Below are 20,853 nucleotides of genomic sequence, written 5' to 3'. Positions count from 1 at the left end.
TTAATATTAGTAAATACAGATTAAATAAAACTCTGATAAATGCAAACTCTCATAATCAACTAGTCACTTCCTTCCCTTCCTAACTTCACCTGGGAGAAGTTTCCAGGGCATTCAGGATCCCCCAAGTGAAACCCCCTCACTTTGTCTCTTCTTCTCCTTCTCTTCTTGAGTTTTAAGGCCAACTACAGTGTCAGTTGCATAGCTCAGCATTCAGAGACTCAGAGAAGGCAGCTTACCTGTCCTGTAGTCCATTTAGGTGGTTTATGACAAATAAAGCAGTACTGCCCAGTTTTTATTTGCTGTCAGCTAGGGACAGGATTCTGGTCAACTAATAGCACGGTAGAAAAAACCCAGTAGGTAGCTCAAAAAATAATTGTTCTAGGGGCATGTGGCACGAAAATGAAAAGTCTGCTAGACAAGTAATTTTGAAGTCATAGTTTTCACCTACAGAAAACAAATTATCACATGCAAATGGCATTTGCTAATCAGTTATTACCCTGCGAGTCCTGCAAGTGGCAGTGGAAAGATCTCCTGCTGGAAGCTAACCATTAGTTGGAGCCAGAATTATGTGACTCTGAATTTAATAAAACTTTAATTTCTATACTTCTCATGATCTCTGACCTATCCCAAATTATCGAGGCTTTACAAAAAGCAGAGGCCTGTCCTACGTATCAGCTTTCTGAGATTTCTGAAAAAGATCTTTGTGCTTCTCTCACCGAAAATGATGCTCCATCGACCCTTCATAGCTGAAGTTCCTGCACCTTGATCCAGTGTTACAAAGAAGGCTTTGAACAAAGGGGATAACACCACGGCTGGGCAGATCTCGGGGCTGCAAATAACCTAGAAATAGATGCGAAGAAGAAATAAGTCCACATACCTACTACCAGAAATGGAATTCCTGTTGAGTTGAAATTGTAATATAATATATTGTTATATTATTAACCTTGCTGTTAATTTAAAGAAGATCTAAGGACTCAGACAAAAAAAATCAAACAAAATGAAACATCTTCATATCTAACACCTTTCTTCCAGAGTCAGTATGCATGTTTCAAGGCAGAATGGCTCTGAGCAGCCATAGCTACAGGATTTATGAGCTTCCCCATTGACCGAGTGGAAATACCTCTCATGCACAGCCAAGCTTCCAGACACAGCTATCTATGAACAAGCTGTGAGAAGGAAGAATAAAAAGGATGCTTCTTCCCATCTCATATAAAATGTAGGAGTTTTAGTTTTAGCAAAACTTCAAGATTAATGCCAGTTGAATTCTTAATGCTTAAATATAGTTGTTAAATATTGGGTAACACAAAAAAAGTCTTTCTACACAGAATAGGACTTTTCAGGACAAACGTCACTAGAAAATAGCCACCTCTGTGGATAACTTGCTGTTTACACATCCCCAACCATATCCTTCCTTCACACCACCATCACCATCATCACCATCATCACTATTTTCCTGATCATCATCTCCATCATTATTACTATCATCTTTATTACCATCAAGATCACCACTATTGTCATCACCATCATCACTATCGCCTTCATCATCATTACTATTATCTCTATTATTATCACCATCATCACTATCATCTCTATCATCATCATCTCCATCATCATCACCTTCATTACTATCATCTCTATCATCACCATCACCACTATCATCATCTTCATCACCATTATAACTATCATCACCATCATCATTTCTATCATCATCATCACCATCATCTCCATCATCACCATCTTCACCATCATCATCATATCATCAGCATCATTATTTTCTCACCACCATCATCATCACCATCAACATTACTATCAATATCATGCTGGTAAACTATGCAATGCATCTCCCACTTATACTTCTTCTACTCTTTCTATATTTGTAATGGCTATTTACCTATTCCCAAACTGTGTTAGTTTTAATTAGAAGAATAAATCTGTGTGTTAGATTGAGTGAACCTGTGTAAATATCATTCTTAAAAGACAAAACCTAAATTGTGGTTTATTGACATGTACTCCAGATATGTTGTTATTGTCATAATGAAACCCTACCTATTTGTTTTACTCAGCATTCAGAGTTTATAAAACACAAGAAAGAGTGCTATGAGTTTTTTTCTCCAAAGATTAATTCAAAAGCATATAAAAGTAAAACTTACAAATATCTCTGTATCTGGGAGGTTCTTGAAAACGAAGTACTGTCAGAATTATAAACAGGATACAAGGCCAGAAGAATTCAGCAAGGAAAAGGACCTAGAAAAATTTTTTAAAAAAACAATACCACTTGAATAAATTGTAAAATATTACAATATTTTCATCTATTGAAGGAGGTCATTGTAATCCCTGCTTTGTGTCTCAGAACAGTCATTTGGGACAGGATCCCACAGAAAAGGCCTAGTTTATTTATCATTGCATCCAGATCTGTGACTGTGTCATCTTCTTGTTCTTCTCCCATCAGACCCAGCTTTGCTTCTTTCCTTTTTCTGCACACTTTTATTTATTGCAGAACTTATAACATTAGAGAAATTAAAGAAATAAATAACTTCACCCATATTTCCCATACTTCAATATAGCAACTATTTTTATTTTTCTAATTTCTTTAATGTTTCTGACTTTTTTACCCAAATAGATATTTTGCTGGCTTTGGTGGTAGCATCCACTTCTCATTTTCCTTCTTTTATGCATATTTTCAATATTGCCTCATGAGGTTTATAACTATCAGCTTACTTGTTGCATAAAATTCTTACCTAATGAATACACCATAATTCACACATTCCTCTATTAAAGAACATTTTGTGTATAAATAATATTTCATTTGAATTGTCTTAAAATTAGAATAAACTCCTAAAACTAAGATTACTGGAGTAAAATCTCTTGACACAGACTACAAAAGAGCTACTCGAAATGATTGCAATAATTTGTACAACCTTAAATTTTCAAAGTTAAAAGAAAATGAACTGCCATTGACACATGGAATTTAATCATTTGAGGAAAAAATCACCAACTATAAGGTATAGCTCAAAAAATTAATAGAAAAGCCTCAATTATCATAAAATTAATTTTACTGTCATCGTTCTTTACTTGTTTTATGGTGGATACTCTTGTACTGAATTCAGATGACATCATTTTACAAATGCAAAAGTTTATAGCCAGACAAAAAATAGGCAAGCTATTGAATAAATGCACAAACAGAAACCTAAAAATCTGCAAGTTAAGAATGCTCCATCAAACACCAAAGAGGATGTCTTACTGTTTCAGATTCCCAGTTATAATGTTTTGAACTAACATGAACTTCTGGTCACTTTGGTTTCTTCATTCTTTGAACTGCCGTGGTCATATCCCATTGCAGTAATCCTTCTCTGTAAGCAGATCTAAATGCGACCAGATGAGTGGCCTAAAGCCATCAAGACAAAACACAGGTGGAAAAGAGTTTTTCCATCCCTGGTGTAATTAAAGAAGAAAAGAAATCACCCTCTTTGGCCGAGCATGGTGACTCACACCAGTAATCCCAACACTTTGGAAGGCTGAGGCAGACGGACCACTTGAGGTCAGGAGTTCAAGACCAGCCTGGCCAACACGGTGAAATCCCATCTCTACCAAAAAAAAAAAAAATTAGCCAGGAGTAGTGGCACACACCTGTAATTCCAGCTACTCGGGAAGCTGATACAGGAGAATCGCTTGAACTCGGGAGGTGAAGGTTGTAGTGAGTCAAGATCGCAACACACTGCATGCCAGTCTGGCAACAGAGTGGGACTCCATCTCAAAAAAAAATTAAAAATTAAAAATAAATCACCATCTTTGAAATAATCCATGAGAAGGTATTTCTTGTGCCAAAAGTGCATCATGATTAAAAGTTCTCTGACACAGTCCTGAAACCCAGTTTCACACATTCTGATAACAAAGAAAATGCCTGCAGATTGCCCTCTGGTTCAAGGGACCACAATTAAACTATAAAGAAAGGTCAAGGACACTCAGGAAATAACTATTTATTTAAGTCATTTTGGTCATTCTCTGTAACAAATTAATAAGTTACAGGAGTATTGGGGTAGAGAGGTGGTGGGGGAAGATTCTATCATTAATTCTGACTGAATATACATAAGCAAAATAAAAAATATACCTCATATTAAATGATAACTTGATAGCATTAAGAAGAATAAACACATAATTTTCTTGGTTTTTTATTCTTTTTCATTTTAATAACATATGATAGCTATTTTTAAGACAAGCAGTTATAAAGAAAACAGAAAATGGTTTATAGACCCAAGACTCATATAACTTTTGACATTATAAATATGTAAACAAACATATGTATGGTTGAGAAATTTTAAAAGAACACAAAAATTACAACCACTCTCCTATAGGATAAACTATCTATTTACAAAATACATGTATATGTATTATGTGTTAGAACCAATTTTCCACAACAGCACTTATAGTTCCACCTCCTTACTTTTAACGACTACATAATATTCCACTGTAGGATTTTATTTATTTAACCAATCACTTCATCATGAAAATTTGCATGTTTTTCTCTTTGGGGCCAGTGATATCATGAGGTTTTCTTTTGTTTTTTGTTTTTTTTTTTATCAATTAGGGTGGTATTTACTCAGAAAAGAATCATTTCTGCTTGACATTGAAAACTCTCTTAGGAGTATTTCTAAATGTTTTACATTACATGACACTATTAAAATATTACAACTAGGAAAATTTTGCTCAAATTTGCAACAGTTTTCTTGAAAAGGTAAAGGCCATCAAAGTCAGACACATGTGTAGCATGCATTTTGGTCCAAAACCATCAAATATATTACTCTATTATAGTTGATTACAGATAACAGAACAGCAACATACTAAAACCAATGCACATTATGAAATCAAGTAGACGCAATTCAGTGAATCCCAACTTTTAACTTCATGAGGTTTTATTTTACATATTTGGCAGACTTTTGTAAGTATATCCATGAGGTACCATTGCTAAATGGGATTACTGCACTAAAGTGTATATGATTTTTAATGTGGATTTTTAATTTGGATGGATATAACCAAAATGCCCTCCTTAAAAACTAAACCAATTATCATTTACTCTGATTACACTTTCAATAACACCTAGGATTAACAAACTTAATTTTTTGTCAAGCTGATATGCAAAACATACTGATAACTTTAATTACTAAGATCAAGCATTTTCATAATTTAAGCATATAATAATTCCTTGCCTATTAATTCTTTGTTCTTCCAGTTTCCTATTTTCTATTAAGTTGTTCTTTATTTTACTGACTTAAAATCATCCTTTTCTATTTAGTTGTTTAGTTAAAGAATTCAGCCTTTTCATGGCTTATAGTATTACAAATATTTTCTCCAATTTTGTATTTGCTTTTTTATTGTCTAAATCTTTCATGCCATTAATTTATCAATCTATTATTTATAGTATCTGGATGTTGCTCCCTTCACACCAAGACAATATCATTTAAAGGACCCTGCCAAAGCCAAATTAAAATAGTCAGTAGCAACTCTAAAATCACAAGCATTTATCAGTCCAGTCTTAAAAATCAACAGTCTCTCGTTTCAAATGAAAATAATATTGGAAGAAAATCTTATCGTTGAGATCTCTAAGGATCTTGAAATAATAACAGAATTCCAATTAAACCTAAAAAACAATATCTCAGAGTGTTTTATTTACAAGCTGGTCACTGGCCCTTCTGAAAAGCACAAGTGAAAAAATATCTTTCATTGTTCTGAGTCTGAAGTTGCTCCATTCAAGAGAAAAGCAGCCAGACACCAGTTCTGCCGCGTCATTTTCCATTGTGCGTGAGTGAATCACCCTTTCATAAGACTATTTCTCTCCAGGGGTGCAAAGGCAGCCTTCCCTTTCTCATCACATTTTTATGTGACGTTTTTCTTCTTATGTATCATTATTATCCTTGAATCTTGCTTAACATTTTGAATCCTATCCCTGTTAAATAGGAATGCTGTCTGATTAATGCTAGGATTTCGCCGTATCTCCCACATCTCAGACCGTCCAGTGCTGACTTCTTAACACCAGGAAGTGACCCAAGCAGAAGCAGAAACTGGCACTTCTGCTATCCAAATGGCACTGACGCCGACGCTGCCACAGTCTCTCCTCTCAAGAAAAATAACCGTCTGGTAAACCTATTAGCAGTTAACAAAATAATGCCCCCCACTACCAAACCACCACAAAGCCCTCCTACTCTTCCAGAAGAGAAGCTCCCGCCAGCAGAGTGTGGAAGTGCTCAGTCCTGTACCCGGGCGCTTCCCATCCGCAAGGCACTTCTCACCATGAATTTCGTGGACGCGCAGATCCCTGTTCCACTCCCATTCCTCTCACCCTGTGGCCGGAGCATGAATATAAACCTTTCCATGGTTCCATCAACACAGCTGAGCCACAGTGGCATTTGGGAAGACATTAGCAATACATACAGCTGAACATGTACACAAAAAGGACTTCTGCATAAAAGGATACATTGAAACTTCCTCACAGACTTTTTCTTCTTTCAGACAAAATGGGTGGGGTGGGGGAGAGAAAAGAAAATAAATTAGAGGAGGCAGGAATAAACTTGTATTTGCCTAACACAAAAAAACTACCAGAACGTAAAAAAAAAAAAAAAAAAAAAAAAAAAAAAAAAAAAAAAAAAAAAAAAAGTTTCTAGAGCAGATTAGATAAGCTTACCATGCCTCAACCTGGACTCAGTTGACAATCTCTAAAGATATAACAAAGTCCCCTCACAATCCTGGTAACTATCCCCAATACCCATCCATGGAGATGAGCACCCCAAAGGAGTCTCCTTATCTCCTGCTTCTGATAGACGAGTTGGAAAAACTGCTACTGAGAATGATCAAATAAACATGGAAAGTGAACAATGAGGTTGACTCTTGGGGAAGCCTCCAGGACTACATACAAAATGTGAGAAGAATCCAAAGCTGGAGAGCAATTTCCACAACTAGATGAACTGAACATGACATAAAATGTTTAACAATTTTTTAAAGGAGAGTAGAGAGCCCAACTGGTCTAATAAAGGTTGTATTGCATCTCAGATGATTTCCCTCACTCTTCTCCCTGGCCCTCCTGACCATTTGCAATATTCTCCTTCCATAGATGATTAGAGCACACAGGATATGCTCAGGGATCACACTAGATATTGAAGGAGAAATAAAACTCGTCCCAGATTTATTGAAAAGAGAGTCAAGAACAAATATAATACCTGGGCTGAACTCCCCAAGCATGGGTGGCAATAAAACAAAGTGCACAACTCCTATCTAAACATTAGGAAGGAAAGAAACCAACAAAAACAGATAAAGCAAACCAAATAAAGTTATAAAGCTTGCCTGGCTAAGAAACAACTCAAACAAAATGAAGAATTTCTTTACAAGTGCCTCATTAAGAAGAACACTTTAATAAGGACAAATATTCAGAATACAAGGGCTCAAAAAAAAGATATAAACAAATGAGTGAAAAAAGAGATTGTGGATCTAAGGAAAAAAACAAAAAAAAAAACATCACTGTAGAATGTTAAGTGATTTAGAAACCATAAAAGAAAATACATACTAGTTAAATTTCAATTTTGGAATAAGAAACAGCTTACAATAACAGCAATGAATTTTAAAACCTTTTAAAGGCAAAATATTAAGACACAAAAGCTAATATATTTGAAAAACAAAGACTATACAACATAAGGAAAATTGGCATCCCCAAAGTAAACAATCCAACAAATGGAACAAAATAATTTTTGAGGTTATTCCTCAAAGATATAAGATAGGAGAATTTCCCTGAAATAGAGAAGATTTCATCTGCAGAATGAAAGAGAATACTGTATTTCAGAAAAAAAAGACAAGCCATAGTTAAACTATGGCCATTAAACTTCAAGCTATTGAACTTCAAAAATAAAGACTACCACAGGTGTCTCAACAGATTAAAAAAAAAAAAAAAGGCAACTCACTAACAATAGGAGAAAAAAATCAGTCTGGCCTTAAACATATCAAAATATTCCACATTAGATGCGAATGCATCAATATTTACAAAAGTAGGATTAAAAAAATGACAACCAGCCAAATGGCCTTTAAACAACAAATTTTGCAAATACATATGTATATATATATTTGTGATATATATAGATAGAGAAGCATTGATATATTCGATTTCAAAAAAATGCTATATGCTATTTAGAATGGATACAATTAAAATATAAGGACATAGAATTGTTAAAATAAAGAGAAGAAAAGATATAGTAGGCAAATATTAAACAAATTAGTTATGTTAATATCACACAAAGATTTTTAAGACAAGGAATGCTGTTATCCTTGTCAATATATAAGAATATCAATCAATGATTGAGAGGATTAATACATAACAAAAAGATTGATACCAAAAAACTATAATAAGGTTATGCATGTGTATACTTAATAATTTAACCTCAAAATATATAGCACAACAATTGCACTATATTACAATATTATATTACAGGAAGAAAATTCTGAATTTACTATCATAGGAGGAGAATCCAATACCTACCTCACAATAACGGTCTACAATAGCAAGTATTAATCAAAAAAGATGTTTTTAAATAACATATGATTTGTATTATCAACAAAAGATAAAGCATCTGGGGGAAAATTTTAACTAAAGTATGTGCAATTATTTCATAAAGAAAATTATAAAACTTTATTGAAAGACAGCAAAGAGAAGCTAAATATATGAACAGATGAATATCATTACTGCATTAAAATATCTCCATACCGGCTGGGCACAGAGCCTCACACCTGTAATCCAGCACTTTGGGAGGCCGAGGCGGGCAGATCACCTGAGGTTGGGAGTTCAAGATCAGCCTGACCAACATGGAGAAACCCCATCTCTACTAAAAATACAAAATTAGCCGGGCGTGGTAGTGCATGCCTGTAATCCCAGCTACTCAGGAGGCTGAGGCAGTAGAATCGCTTGAACCCAGGAGGCGGAGGTTGCAGTGAGCCAAGATTGCGCCATTCTGCGGCAACCTGGGCAACAAGAGCGAAACTCTATCTCAAAAACAAAACAAACTCCGTACCTTAAAAATGTTAATCCTACCCAGATTGATCTATAGGCTCGATGCAATTCTAATGGAATTCCAAAAGGTTTTTGTTTGTTTGTTTTGATTTTGCTGCTGTTATCGTACTTAATGAGCTGATTCTAGAATGTACTTGGGAGAACAATGATCAAAAATACCCAAGACAATTTTCATCAACAGGTTGAAAGAACTTGTCCTTTCATATAAGAAAGCTACGTAAAATAATAGTAATTAAAACACTATGCTATTAGTTTCTTAACAAGCAAAGTAACCTATGAAACAGCCTAGGAATAGAGCTGTGCATATTTGGAAATTTGACATACGAGAAAGGTGGTTGACAAATCAAAGGGACAATAATTTCTTCTGCAACAAATTGTGCTATAAAACTTGTTATTCTGAGAGTAGAGATGGAGGAGGCAGGGATAGATTAGGTCTTTTTCATCATCACATACAAAACTCTAAACGTGAAAAAAAAAAACTTCCAACCTGGGCAACATGGAGAAACCCCATCTCTACAAAAAATAAAAAAATTATCCAGGCATGATGGTGTGTCCTTATAGTTCCAGCTACTTGGGAGGCTGAGGCAGGAGGATTGCTTGAGCCCAAGGAGTTGAGGCTACAGTGAGCTGTGTTCTCACCGATGCACCCTGCCTGGATGACAAAGTGAGATCCTGTCTCAATAAAAAGTAAAAGAAACTTTCTTTTTATTTTTTTGAGATAATCTTGCTCTGTCACCCGGGCTGCCATGCAGTGGTGCAATCTCAGCTCACTGCAACCTCTACCTCCCAGGTTCAAGCAATTCTTCTGCTTCACTCTCTCAAGTAGCTGAGATTACAGGCCTGCGCCACCATGTCTCTCAAATTTTTGTAGTTTTAGTAGAGATGGGGCTTCACCACGTTGGCCAGGCTGGTCTTGAACTCCTAACCTCAAGTGATCTGCCCTCCTCAGCCTCCCAAAGTGCTGGGATTACAGATGTGAGCCACCGCACCCAGCCAAAAGTAAAAGAAACTTTTAAAAAATGTTCAGAAGAAAACATACAGTTTTCTTTATGTTTTGTTTATGCTTAAATAAGACACAAAAATCATAAACAAAAGAAACAAGCTATTTACAAATTTAAAATCTCTGTTCTTCAGAAAAGCCATTTGAAGAGTGGATAGACCAACCATAGACTTAGAACGATCCATTTCAACATATATAATTGACAATGAAGTGTCTGTAATACCTACAAATGCCTACAAATCAATGAGTAGGAAATGATAGAATCAAACACAGTTAAAAGAAATGATCAGACAGGAGCAAAATATGAACACCTTATATGATGCTCAGTTTCAGTAGTACTCAAGCAGATGCAAATTAAACCCCAATGAGATCATCATTTTACACCCACCAATTCGGGAAAATGTAAAAAGTCTGACAATACTCATTGTCAGTGACCATATGGATAAACAGGAACTTTGGACAGCAATTTGACAATATTAGTAAGCTAAACCCAATAATTCAATAACTATGTAGTAAATTGAACCATATTAATTTTGTTAGATTAGACTGGTTTCAACCTTAAGAAAACCATATGATTTAACCAAATACACAGTTGTTAAGAAGGAATTATACACGTGAACCATGCGGTATGCTCAACACTCAAAATTGTTTACACAGCATTCATCATTTTTGTGAAAGAAAAAAAAAATTGGAAGCATGCAAAACCCATCAATGGGAGAATAGATCAATAAACTGTGGTGTACTAAAACAATAAAAATAAGTGTTTTCACTCATTCATTCATTCGGAATTGTGTACCACGTCAGGCACTGTTACAGTGACTGGGGAAATAGCAGTGAACCAACATGACCTAGTTTCTGTCCAGAGGATAGAATGAATGTCCTTGTGATACTAAATGAAGCAGAGCCATACACAACTCCTGAATGAGGCTTTCCTGGGAATTCAGGCGTGAAGACCAAGCCCTATCCTTAAGTAGTTCGTCCACATAACCATGGAGCATTTGCAAGCACTTGCTCATTCATTATTTCATCCTCACAACAACCAGTGAGATAGGTAATACTGTCCCAGTTTTACATCTTGCATGTCATAAAGTTATTATTTCGTGCAATATCTTGGAACTAATTTGTGATGGTACCTGGACAGAAGCTCAGGCCCACAGATTAAATATGTAATTTTCCATCTGTCTTGAACAAACAATTTCCAAACTGAGTTTAAATACATTTTTAAATCCTCCAAGTGACTCATGCGGTATGTTGATTTGGTTGCAACTAAAAACCACAAAGAATAAAACGCTTAGGTACAAAAATAAAATTGTAAATGAATAAGAAAGAAAGAGAGCCTTTCAAAGGGAGGAGCTAGCCAGAAGATCTCATTGTCTGAGAGAAGAGGAAAACACCCTAAGTTTAGAATATCAAGGAAGCTAAAGTAAAGCACATAATTAGTCTGTTGCCCTTGTCTCTGGAAACAAAGGGCTTTGAAGGAAGCATGAAATTCTATTGTGTCTCTTTGGGGCATTTGGGGCCTCTAGATGCCAACCTCTCAAAAGAGGGGACTTTCCCAGGTGTATTTTGAAGTTCTTATTGTTAAGCACTGCAGGAAAACACAGTTCAGTGTTCACACAAGGGGTTCCAACAAAGCACAAGTCAAAGCTAAGAGAGAGTCCAAGTGCCAAATAGCAACTATAGTTAGTTGATCTGCCTAGATCCTTTACACTTAGGAGTCGAGGCTTCCAAACATCTTTCCATCAAAGTCCAAAATTCCTTCCCCAAGTAAACTTTTTGCAAACCTTTTAGTTAGTTGGATACTGATAGAAAGAAATAAACCAATTTTTTCTTCCTTCTCTCTTTTTTTGTGAGAAGTAGGGCTGTTTTTTGGCTTTCTATTGAAAAATAATTGCTTTTCTTTCAATGTGCATTCAATGAACATTTATTTAGCACTTTCTCAAACATTGAGCTAGAGACTTTGGCATTATAAAGATGAATGAGGAATAATTTCTCCACTCAAATACTCAAAGGAGACACACAAATAATCAAAATGAAGTATGAACACTGAAAGGAGATGCATATTGGTACAACCTTTCAGGAAGTCAAGTAAGCAAGATGTTTTAAAATTGTGAGATGTGCATGCTCTTCGACCCAAAGATTCTCATTTGAGAGATTTTTCATGAGGAAACAATTGGGAAAGTATCTAAAATAGGTATAAAAGAGTTATTTTAATATTGTTTCAACTGCAAAAAAATTAGAAATTAAGCATCAGTCGTTAGGGTATTGATATAGCCTTTTCAGCTAAACACAACTATTTTTAATGGAGCTAAATATATATATTTATGGACATTTTTTGAATCCACAATTATTATGGTCGAGTTAGAATGTTTGCACTAGTGACTTAGGACATAGTGCTTTTTCTGCCATGGCTGAGTGCAGGTACTCTATGGAAAGCTACAGCCACAAGGAAACTAGCAGGGAGGTAGGTATACAGGACATCAAGTGGTATACTCCTTCCACTGGCACCCTGGAGTCAGCCAAGAAGACTCCAGGGAATGAGGAAAGAGGAATGGTGAGAGGATGCTCTCATCCCAAGCTCCTATTTATATTTAAATGGAAATATAACCAAAATACCAATGGAATAAATTATTAAGTCAAAATGTCTCTAAAATATAATTGGTAAGTAAACATGTTTTTAAAAACAAATATTTCCTAAGAAGAAAGAAGAGCTATGAAAAATTCTAATGCTACAAAATATTAGAACATAGGATGACATTTCAGTGCTTTAAAAAATATAAAATTGGCGCAAAACAGAAGTGTAAATACATGCAGAGGCATGGGGAGTCCAAAAAGAAGCCCTACTACTTTTATTTTATAACAAAATGACCTTTTATGTACAAGGAGGTAAGAAAGAGTGATTTAACAATGACATTAGGCTATTTGAATGGAGACTTAAAAAATAAATAAATTAAAACATTATACAACTCAAAAGTAAATGAAAGTGTAAAAAAGGATCAATTTAATTTTAGTAAAACAAAAGAGAGCAGAAAATTGATCAAAGCTATGGATGAATGAAGTATAATTTCAGCAGTTTTGAAATTACAAAAGACATATTTCAAAGAAAATGAAAAGATGATATTTCAAGATATACGAATTTTCAAGTCTGAACAATAAAAATAAGAAAAAAAGAGGATAACTAAATAAAGAAATACTTGTCATGCACGTAATCACCAGGCTTCTAATGACACAATTGGAAAGAACTCGATGGGCAAGTTATATAAGGAAAAAATAGAGAAAAAAGTTAATTCTTACACTAATTCCTTAAAATAGAAAACCAAGTAAGCCTTAATACATGTACTCAGTTTGCAAGCACAGACCACACTGAGTCAAGGACAATACAACACTGAATGCATCGACTGGCTTTACATGAACTGTGCATCCCTTCTGAGCAGACGCCAGTCAACAGATGGCATGAACCCAAAAAGGGTTAGTAATTTGAGTTCCCTTTGGGTTTAGCCATATTACTACTTAGAATCTGGGGTTTTTTGTTTGTTGGTTTTGTTTTGTTGGTGGTGGGTTTTGTTGGTTTGTTTGTTTCATTTCATTTCGTTTTGTTTGAGATGAGGTCTCACTCTGTCACCCAAGCTGGAGAGCTGTAGGGGGATCGTGACTCACCACAACCTAGAACTCCTGGGCTGAAGCGATCCTCCTGCTTCATCCTCTCTAGTAACTGAGAATACAAGCGTGTGCCACCACACCTGGCTTAGAATTTATTAAGAGATGTCCAGCATCGGCTGGGCATGGTGGCTCACGCCTGTAATTCCAGCACTTTGGGAGGCCGAGGCAGATGGATCACCTGGGGTCAGGAGTTTGAGACCAGCCTGGCCAGCATGGTGAAACCCCATCTCTACTAAAAATACAAAACAAACAAAAAACATAGCCAGGCATGGTGGCTGGCACCTGTAATCCCAGCTACTCAGGAGGCTGAGGCAGGAAAGTTGCTTGAACCCAGGAGGTGGAGGTTGCAGTGAGCTGAGATGGCGCCATTGCACTCCAGCCTGGGTGACAAGAAAGAAAGTCCATCTCAAAAAAAAAAAAAAAAAAAAATGTCCAGCATCAATATAATGTGATGTATCAAAAGAGTAGTATGTTAGGATAATTGAGTTACACCAGAAACAAGGAAACCCCACAACAGAAGCAGTAAGGGCAGCACCTAACCCCACCTGGAATTTGGGATTCACACCACCCATGCCAATGTGTGTTGTAGACACGGAGTTCAAGGCTGTGCTGGAGACAGCACCAAGGCTGTGCTGTGGCAATACCTCTAGTAGTTGCTGACATCCCCAGCATGTGCAAGAGTGTTTCCTAATTCTCATAGTTTGGTGGCATTTGTTCCTAGTTCACCTGCTCCAATCTTCATCAGATAAATTCAGAGTGCTGTATTGGTGTTGTTTACTCGAGGAACCTGTCCAGAAGGGCCATGGGCTCAGGCATCAGATAAAATCGAGTCTCAGCACAGCTCTGCTGCTTCCCCTCAAATGGGCTTGTGCAAGTTAACCATTCTTCCTGGCTCATTTTCTGCAGCTGTGAAATGGGAGTAAGAAGTTCTGTCATGCAGGGTGTGGGAAATCGGACTGATATCCTGGTCTCAAGTGCATGATGATTGTTGGCAGGGAAAAAGAGCATACTCTGACAGCATCTGGCTCAGCTGATATGACAAAGTGGAGAAGGAGAGAGTGTGCTCTCAGGGCCTGCCGGGATCACAGCACAGCGCTATTTTAGCTTCCATTTGGGATCTTTTGTAGCAGCCCCCGTGAGCTGACACTCAGACGTCATTCCGTGGGTCCGGAACAGGGCACCGTACCTCCTGGCTGCTTCCCTCTCATCCCTAAGGAATGGTTATTTTCCAAGTAGGTGGGCACAAGAACACACAGGTTCAATTCTCCCAGGAGCTCCAACTTCAAACCTGGAGGATGACAGGTGCTGTCTGGCCAGGACAGCCCCGGAATCAGGTAGGACCAGGCACAGGTACTAACCCTCAGGGGACCCCTCTGGCGTAGCCAACAGCAGGCAGCTGGGGAGGATTAAATCATCCCCGACAGGAATGAAGCAGAGAGAGGAGAGGACACTCACTGACCTCGGGCAAGGTTTCCTTGAAGGGAGCCCCCAGAGTTCCAAATCGAAAAAAGAAATGTGCCTTTCACAAGGACCAGCTCCCCAATAAACAGCCTCAGCCTCCAATACAATCTCATAAAAACATGGCTTAAGGCTGCCTTTGCCTCTGGTCTCTCACATTATTGTTACTGTGAGGGTTTTGTTGTTGTTTGTTGTTTTAAAACCTTTCCTGTAATTGAAAACCCAGGCCTATCTGGGCCAAAGTAAATAACTATGCCAGGGAACTCCAGGCTTTCCAAGGAGACCTGCATTCACAAGTAAGAAGGAAAAGCCTCTTGGGAAAGTAAGTCTTTGCTTTATTATTATTATTATTATTATTATTATTATTTATTTTTGGTTTTCATTTTGCACAGAAGCCACGTAAATCCATCATCCTAAATAAAATCTCCCAAACCTAGCTTTTTGATGATCTTGTCATTTTCTCTCCAATATGCTGGTAACAATTTCAGCAAAAGAGTAACCTAGAAAGAATTATTTTCTCTTTTCAGCCTAACAGTCAAATTGGTAAATGAGGAACTGGATGGCTTGTCTTTGAAATCCAGTCAGTTTTCCATACCTTTAGAACACTGGATAATCTCACATTCTTTTTTTCTCATTTTATTTTATTTTATTTATTTTTACTTTTTTTTATTTTTTATTTTTTTTTATTTTTTTTATTTATTCTTTTTTTTTGAGACGGAGTCTCGCTCTGTCGCCCAGGTTGGAGTACAGTGGCCAGATCTCAGCTCACTGCAAGCTCCGCCTCCTGGGTTTACGCCATTCTCCTGTCTCAGCCTCCCAAGTAGCTGGGACTACAGGCACCCGCCACCATGCCCGGCTAGTTTTTTGTGGTTTTTTTTAGTAGACATGGGGTTTCACCATGTTAGCCAGGATGGTCTTGATCTCCTGACCTCGTGATCCGCCCTCCTCAGCCTCCCAAAGTACTGGGATTACAGGCATGTGCCACCACGCCCGGCCACTTTTTTTTATTTTTTTGAGACAGAGTCTCACTCTGTCACCTAGGCTGAAGTGGACTGGTGCGATCTTGGCTCACTGCAGCCTCTGCCTCCCAGATTCAAATGATTCTCCTGCCTCAGCCTCCTCAGTAGCTGGGATTACAGGCACACACCACCATGCAAGGCTAATTTTTGTATTTTTACTAAAGACGGGGTTTCACCATGTTGGCCAAGCTGGTCTCAAACTCCCAACCACAGGTGATCTGCTCACCTCGGCCTTCCAAAGAGCTGGGATTACAGGTGTGAGCCACCACGCCCAGCCACTATTCTCACATTCTTAAACTCAGACAACAATGCAGGACAAAAGAGATGCTCACTGCACAGCCAGACTCTTAATGATACGCTGAGACGCTTTCACTGTGCAAGGAGTTCCCTCACTGCCCTTCAAAGTTGTGTTTTTATATTTGGTTGTTTATTCAATCACTAGTGCTTTGAGAGAGGGTGTAGGAGGAAAATAAAGCTAAAATTAAAGGTTTAGAAGCAAATTAAGATCAATTGAAATTAAAGAAAAGGCACTGCTGATACCATGGTCATGAATGGGGAAAACCAGACCAACCAACCCCAAACAGCTTAGTAGAGGCCAGCCCATGCTAAAATAAATATATAAAGGGAGGTTTGCTTTTCATTAATTCGATTTCTGAACTGCTTTTCCTAGATCACTGCTCTTAGTAAACCTGAGAAACACTCAAATGGCCCTCAGTGGCCTTGCAGTGAGGCAATTTCCTACCAGGGTCCAGTGCAAGGCAAGTCCTGAAGGCCAGGGCAGCCCAGGCCAAGCCCCAAGATCCCACGGGCTCCCGATTTAATGACAAGTAGGAAGATCATCAGCTTTATCTTCTCATCTAGCCAAACAGAAGTGGAATTACTCTACATTTTATTAAAGAGCCCTCAGTGAGAGCTTCGAGTTATCAGGAGTTCCACTGCACCTGCACTGCTGTATGACTGCAGCCAGAGAGGAAGAAGCCATCTTGTCAGTTATCCATGTGGCCTAATCACAAGAAATGTGTCACTTCTGTGTAAGTGCTGGAAACGAGAATAGTTCAAGGGCTCCCACACCACCTGAGGACCCTCTCGCCTCTCACTGCCAATCTTGTTCCGCAGTGCTGGAGTCTGCACCTGAGTGGGTTTGTATATGGAGCGCCCCTGGGTGTGGGCCGCTGCTGAGAAATGGAGCAGTAAGTGCACTGGCTCGCAGGTGGCTGCTCAGCAGCACCCCAGCGCCACTTCTGACCCACAGCTAGTGAGGATGCCCTCAAGACTAGTTAGTTCAAGACTTTTTCCAACCTGACTATGGGAGAGATCAGGCACCTCACCTTTTACCTTCTGGCATCTGCTGATTCCCTTAGTTAATCCTTATAGCAAATTTGACAACAAATAGTTGATGAGCTATAACATGTAACTATGCAAAATCAGCAAAAATCCAACCTCTAAAACATGTCCAAAAGAAATAAGAGCGTACTTTATGTTTTGTTTTCTAAGGACCACCAGAGGGGTAAAAAGAACCGCGACTTAGGCAAGGTAGGAGCAAAACTGCAAGTTTATTTTGGTCACCTAAGGTGTGGGGAACGAGGCTGTCGGCTCCGGCAAAGAAGGCCGACGAGGCCCGGGGCTGGGGCTCTCGGACAGACGTTCCACAGTCCTGACATCCGACAGGAGTGGAGGACTGAGGGAAGGCCGCGCTGGCGTGCCTCCAGAGCGGTTTTCTAGGAGGTGGGAGCGGCAATAGGCGGAGGCACGGGACGTGTCAGGGGGCGTTCCACAGGTGTGACCAGGTAAATCTTAGCTCTTCAGATTGAATCACATGGCGCATTGCTAGTTGGTCTGACCTTCCCGGGTGCCGGCTGGATTTTCGCGCCGCGCGGGAAAGTTGGGGGGGTGAAGAACCCCGGAAGTGCGCCATCTTGACCTCCGTTCATCCAAACACCTTTACTTTACTTCTGAGGCTTGATATCTGTACATTTTTTTCAATTTCAGAAAAATACAGAAACTGTAGCTAGCAGGATTAGTGTTTGCAAAATAAAAGTATTCTTTGTAACACCAAGTTCAGTTTTTAGCACCTGATTTCAGTAATAGACAAAAAACTCAAAGAAATGAGATTATTTTGTTTTAGAAAAGAAAAACACACACACATACACACACAAAAACTCAGGTTTGAAGTAGTTGAAACTTCAGAACATGTTTCTTTACATCTTAAAGGAAAAAAAGTGATTTCCAAGGTAGTGATCTTGGAAAGCTCCCTCCCTAGCCCCAGGGTAGATTGCTAGGAGGTAGATAGGCAGTGGCAGAGCCCAACAGGGATTCAGCCTGGGTTTGGGTGAGCTGACTCAGGTCTCTCTAATGCTAGTGGGAGGGATGGCATTTGAACTCAGACACTCTAATAGGCTTCCGCGTATTCCCCACAGGCCAGCTCAGAGGATGAACCCTGGTGTGACACCATAATTCTTATTCATGACTAAAATAAGAATTTTATCACTGTGACCTTTTAAATCAAGAATGCGGTGCTTCATGTATGGTAGACATCTGGGTATCTATCTCTGGGTTCTGGGGTGTGGTTTCCATGGGCAGAAGGATGTTCCTAGTAAAACTGTGACCAGTGTAGTTTCGTTGTTTCCATTATCCTCTTCCAGCCCATAGCTGGGAGAGAATCATGGGTTTTTTAAAACGTTGATGTCCTTGTATTAAACTATGCTTCAACCCTCTTCCACTAGCCCAAGTCTTCAGTAAAATTGGCCAGCCAAACCCAAAATGCTGATATCACTTACAGGATATCAGCTTTCCTTAATGGAGTAAGGGATCAGTGTCCTGTCCAATTGGGTGGGGAGGGAAAGGAGTGAGGAGCAGTCACAGGAGGCAAGATTCAGAACAGAGATCCAAGGTGTCAACAGATGTAGGGTCCTGGAGACAACAACGAATGGTCACTGCTCCATGATTTGAAGGATAGATTAGGGGAAGTGTGCCATCCACAGTACACATGCTACAGGCTCAGCTGCTCTGTTCAATATTAAAACATGGGAGAACCCAAATAGACTGCAGAACTAAGAGCTATCCAAGGAGCTTACACTTGGCTTACATGATTTTCTTGTTGTTGTTGTTGTTGTTGTTATTGTTGTTGTTGTTGTTATTGTTGCTGTTGTTAATTCTTTAAGATAAGAAGTAGCCAGTGAAGGTAGCGGGAGGGAGAGTATAGGGATAGATTTGTTAAAGGATACAAAATTACAGCTAGATAGGAGGAATAAGCTCCAGTGCTCTATATGACTGTAGGATGACTATATGATAACAATGATGTATCATATAGGCCAGGCGCAGTGACTCACGCCTGTAATCCCAGCACTTTGGGAGGCCAAGGCAGGTGGATCACCTAAAGTCAGGAGTTCGAGACCAGCCTGGCCAACACGGTGAAACCCCATCTCTACTAAAAATACAAAAATTTGCTGGGCATGGTGGCACGTGCCTGTAATCCCAGCTATTCGGGAGGCTGAGGCAGGAGAATCGCTTGAACCCAGGAGGCAGAAGTTGCGGTGAGCCAAGATCATGCCATTGCACTCCAGCCTGGGTGACAAGAGCAAAACTCCGTATGAAATAATAATAATAATATATCATATAGCTTCAAATTGCTACAAGGAGAATATTAAATGTCCCCAAAACAAAGAAATAATAAACATTTGACGTGATAGATATACTCATTACCCTGATCTGATCAGCATACATTATTTGTATTGAAACATCACTATGTACCCTATGAATATGTGCAATCATTATCTGTCAATTTAAAAAAATTAAAATTAAAAGAAATAAAAAGTAAAATAAGTAATGAATTAGATTGATTTACAGTTAGAATAAAATGTAAAAATTAATAGAAATTCACGTGGAAAAGCATGGCTCGAAGCCACTGAATATTTGACAATGTTGATGGCATTGCACTGGAACTATCCATGGGGACACCCCTGAGGCATTGTCAACTGCTCTCCACCTGCCCAAAAGCAATGTGTCCTTACCTTGACCCAGAATCTGCCCGAGGAAACTTATTCAAGAGAAATAATCCAGGAGAAGGTGTATCCTTTGTGCATAATGATGTTATTCATAACAATAAGAGCTGGAAAGTACCTTAATCTTCAACATAAGGAAATGGTCAAATAATTATGTGTATCCAACTGATTAACTATTATTCAATAAAACCATTAAATAAGAAGACCACACACCAACTTTTAAAATGTTAGGTTTCAATATTAAGTGGGAAAAAAGCTATGACTTTAATTACATAAAAATATTGCATTGTGTATGCCTAAGGATAAGAAAAGATCACAAAAGTAAGTTAATTAGGATAATAAAATTTTAGATGACCTTAAAATGTCTATCTTTTGTTTTAGTGCTGTTTTTATAATAAATAAAAATCAAGAGGAAAAAATAAATGGTATTAAAATAATGGTAAGAAACTATTTTTTCCAAGAATGGTAGAATTTTAACAATCTATAAAGCTAGGTATTAAGTATGATGGGTACTATTTATCCATTATTCTATTTTTTTAAATTTTTGTTTAAATCTATAATAAGATTTTTTTGAAGAAACTATAATCATTAAATAAAATAAAGATTTTTAAAAAGCAAATGTAAAAGCATATGCTGATTTGCTCTTTATGAATGATACAAATTATTAAATTA

At 38.0% G+C, this 20,853-nt stretch overlaps 1 protein-coding gene across 1 annotated transcript in view; it reads right to left on the bottom strand.

Moving 5' to 3' along the window:
• Positions 1-20,853, bottom strand: part of ABCA13 (ATP binding cassette subfamily A member 13) — a 503,546-nt gene that overhangs the window by 478,780 nt on the left and 3,913 nt on the right. The window contains 2 exon segments of the mRNA XM_017868548.1: positions 717-840; positions 2,151-2,244. Coding sequence (XP_017724037.1) covers positions 717-840; positions 2,151-2,244 — 218 coding nt within the window.

This window comes from Rhinopithecus bieti, unplaced genomic scaffold (assembly GCF_001698545.2).
Source record: "Rhinopithecus bieti isolate Rb0 unplaced genomic scaffold, ASM169854v2 scaffold_3527, whole genome shotgun sequence".
Taxonomy (NCBI): domain Eukaryota; kingdom Metazoa; phylum Chordata; class Mammalia; order Primates; family Cercopithecidae; genus Rhinopithecus; species Rhinopithecus bieti.
This window is presented reverse-complemented; position numbering and strand designations above follow the sequence as displayed.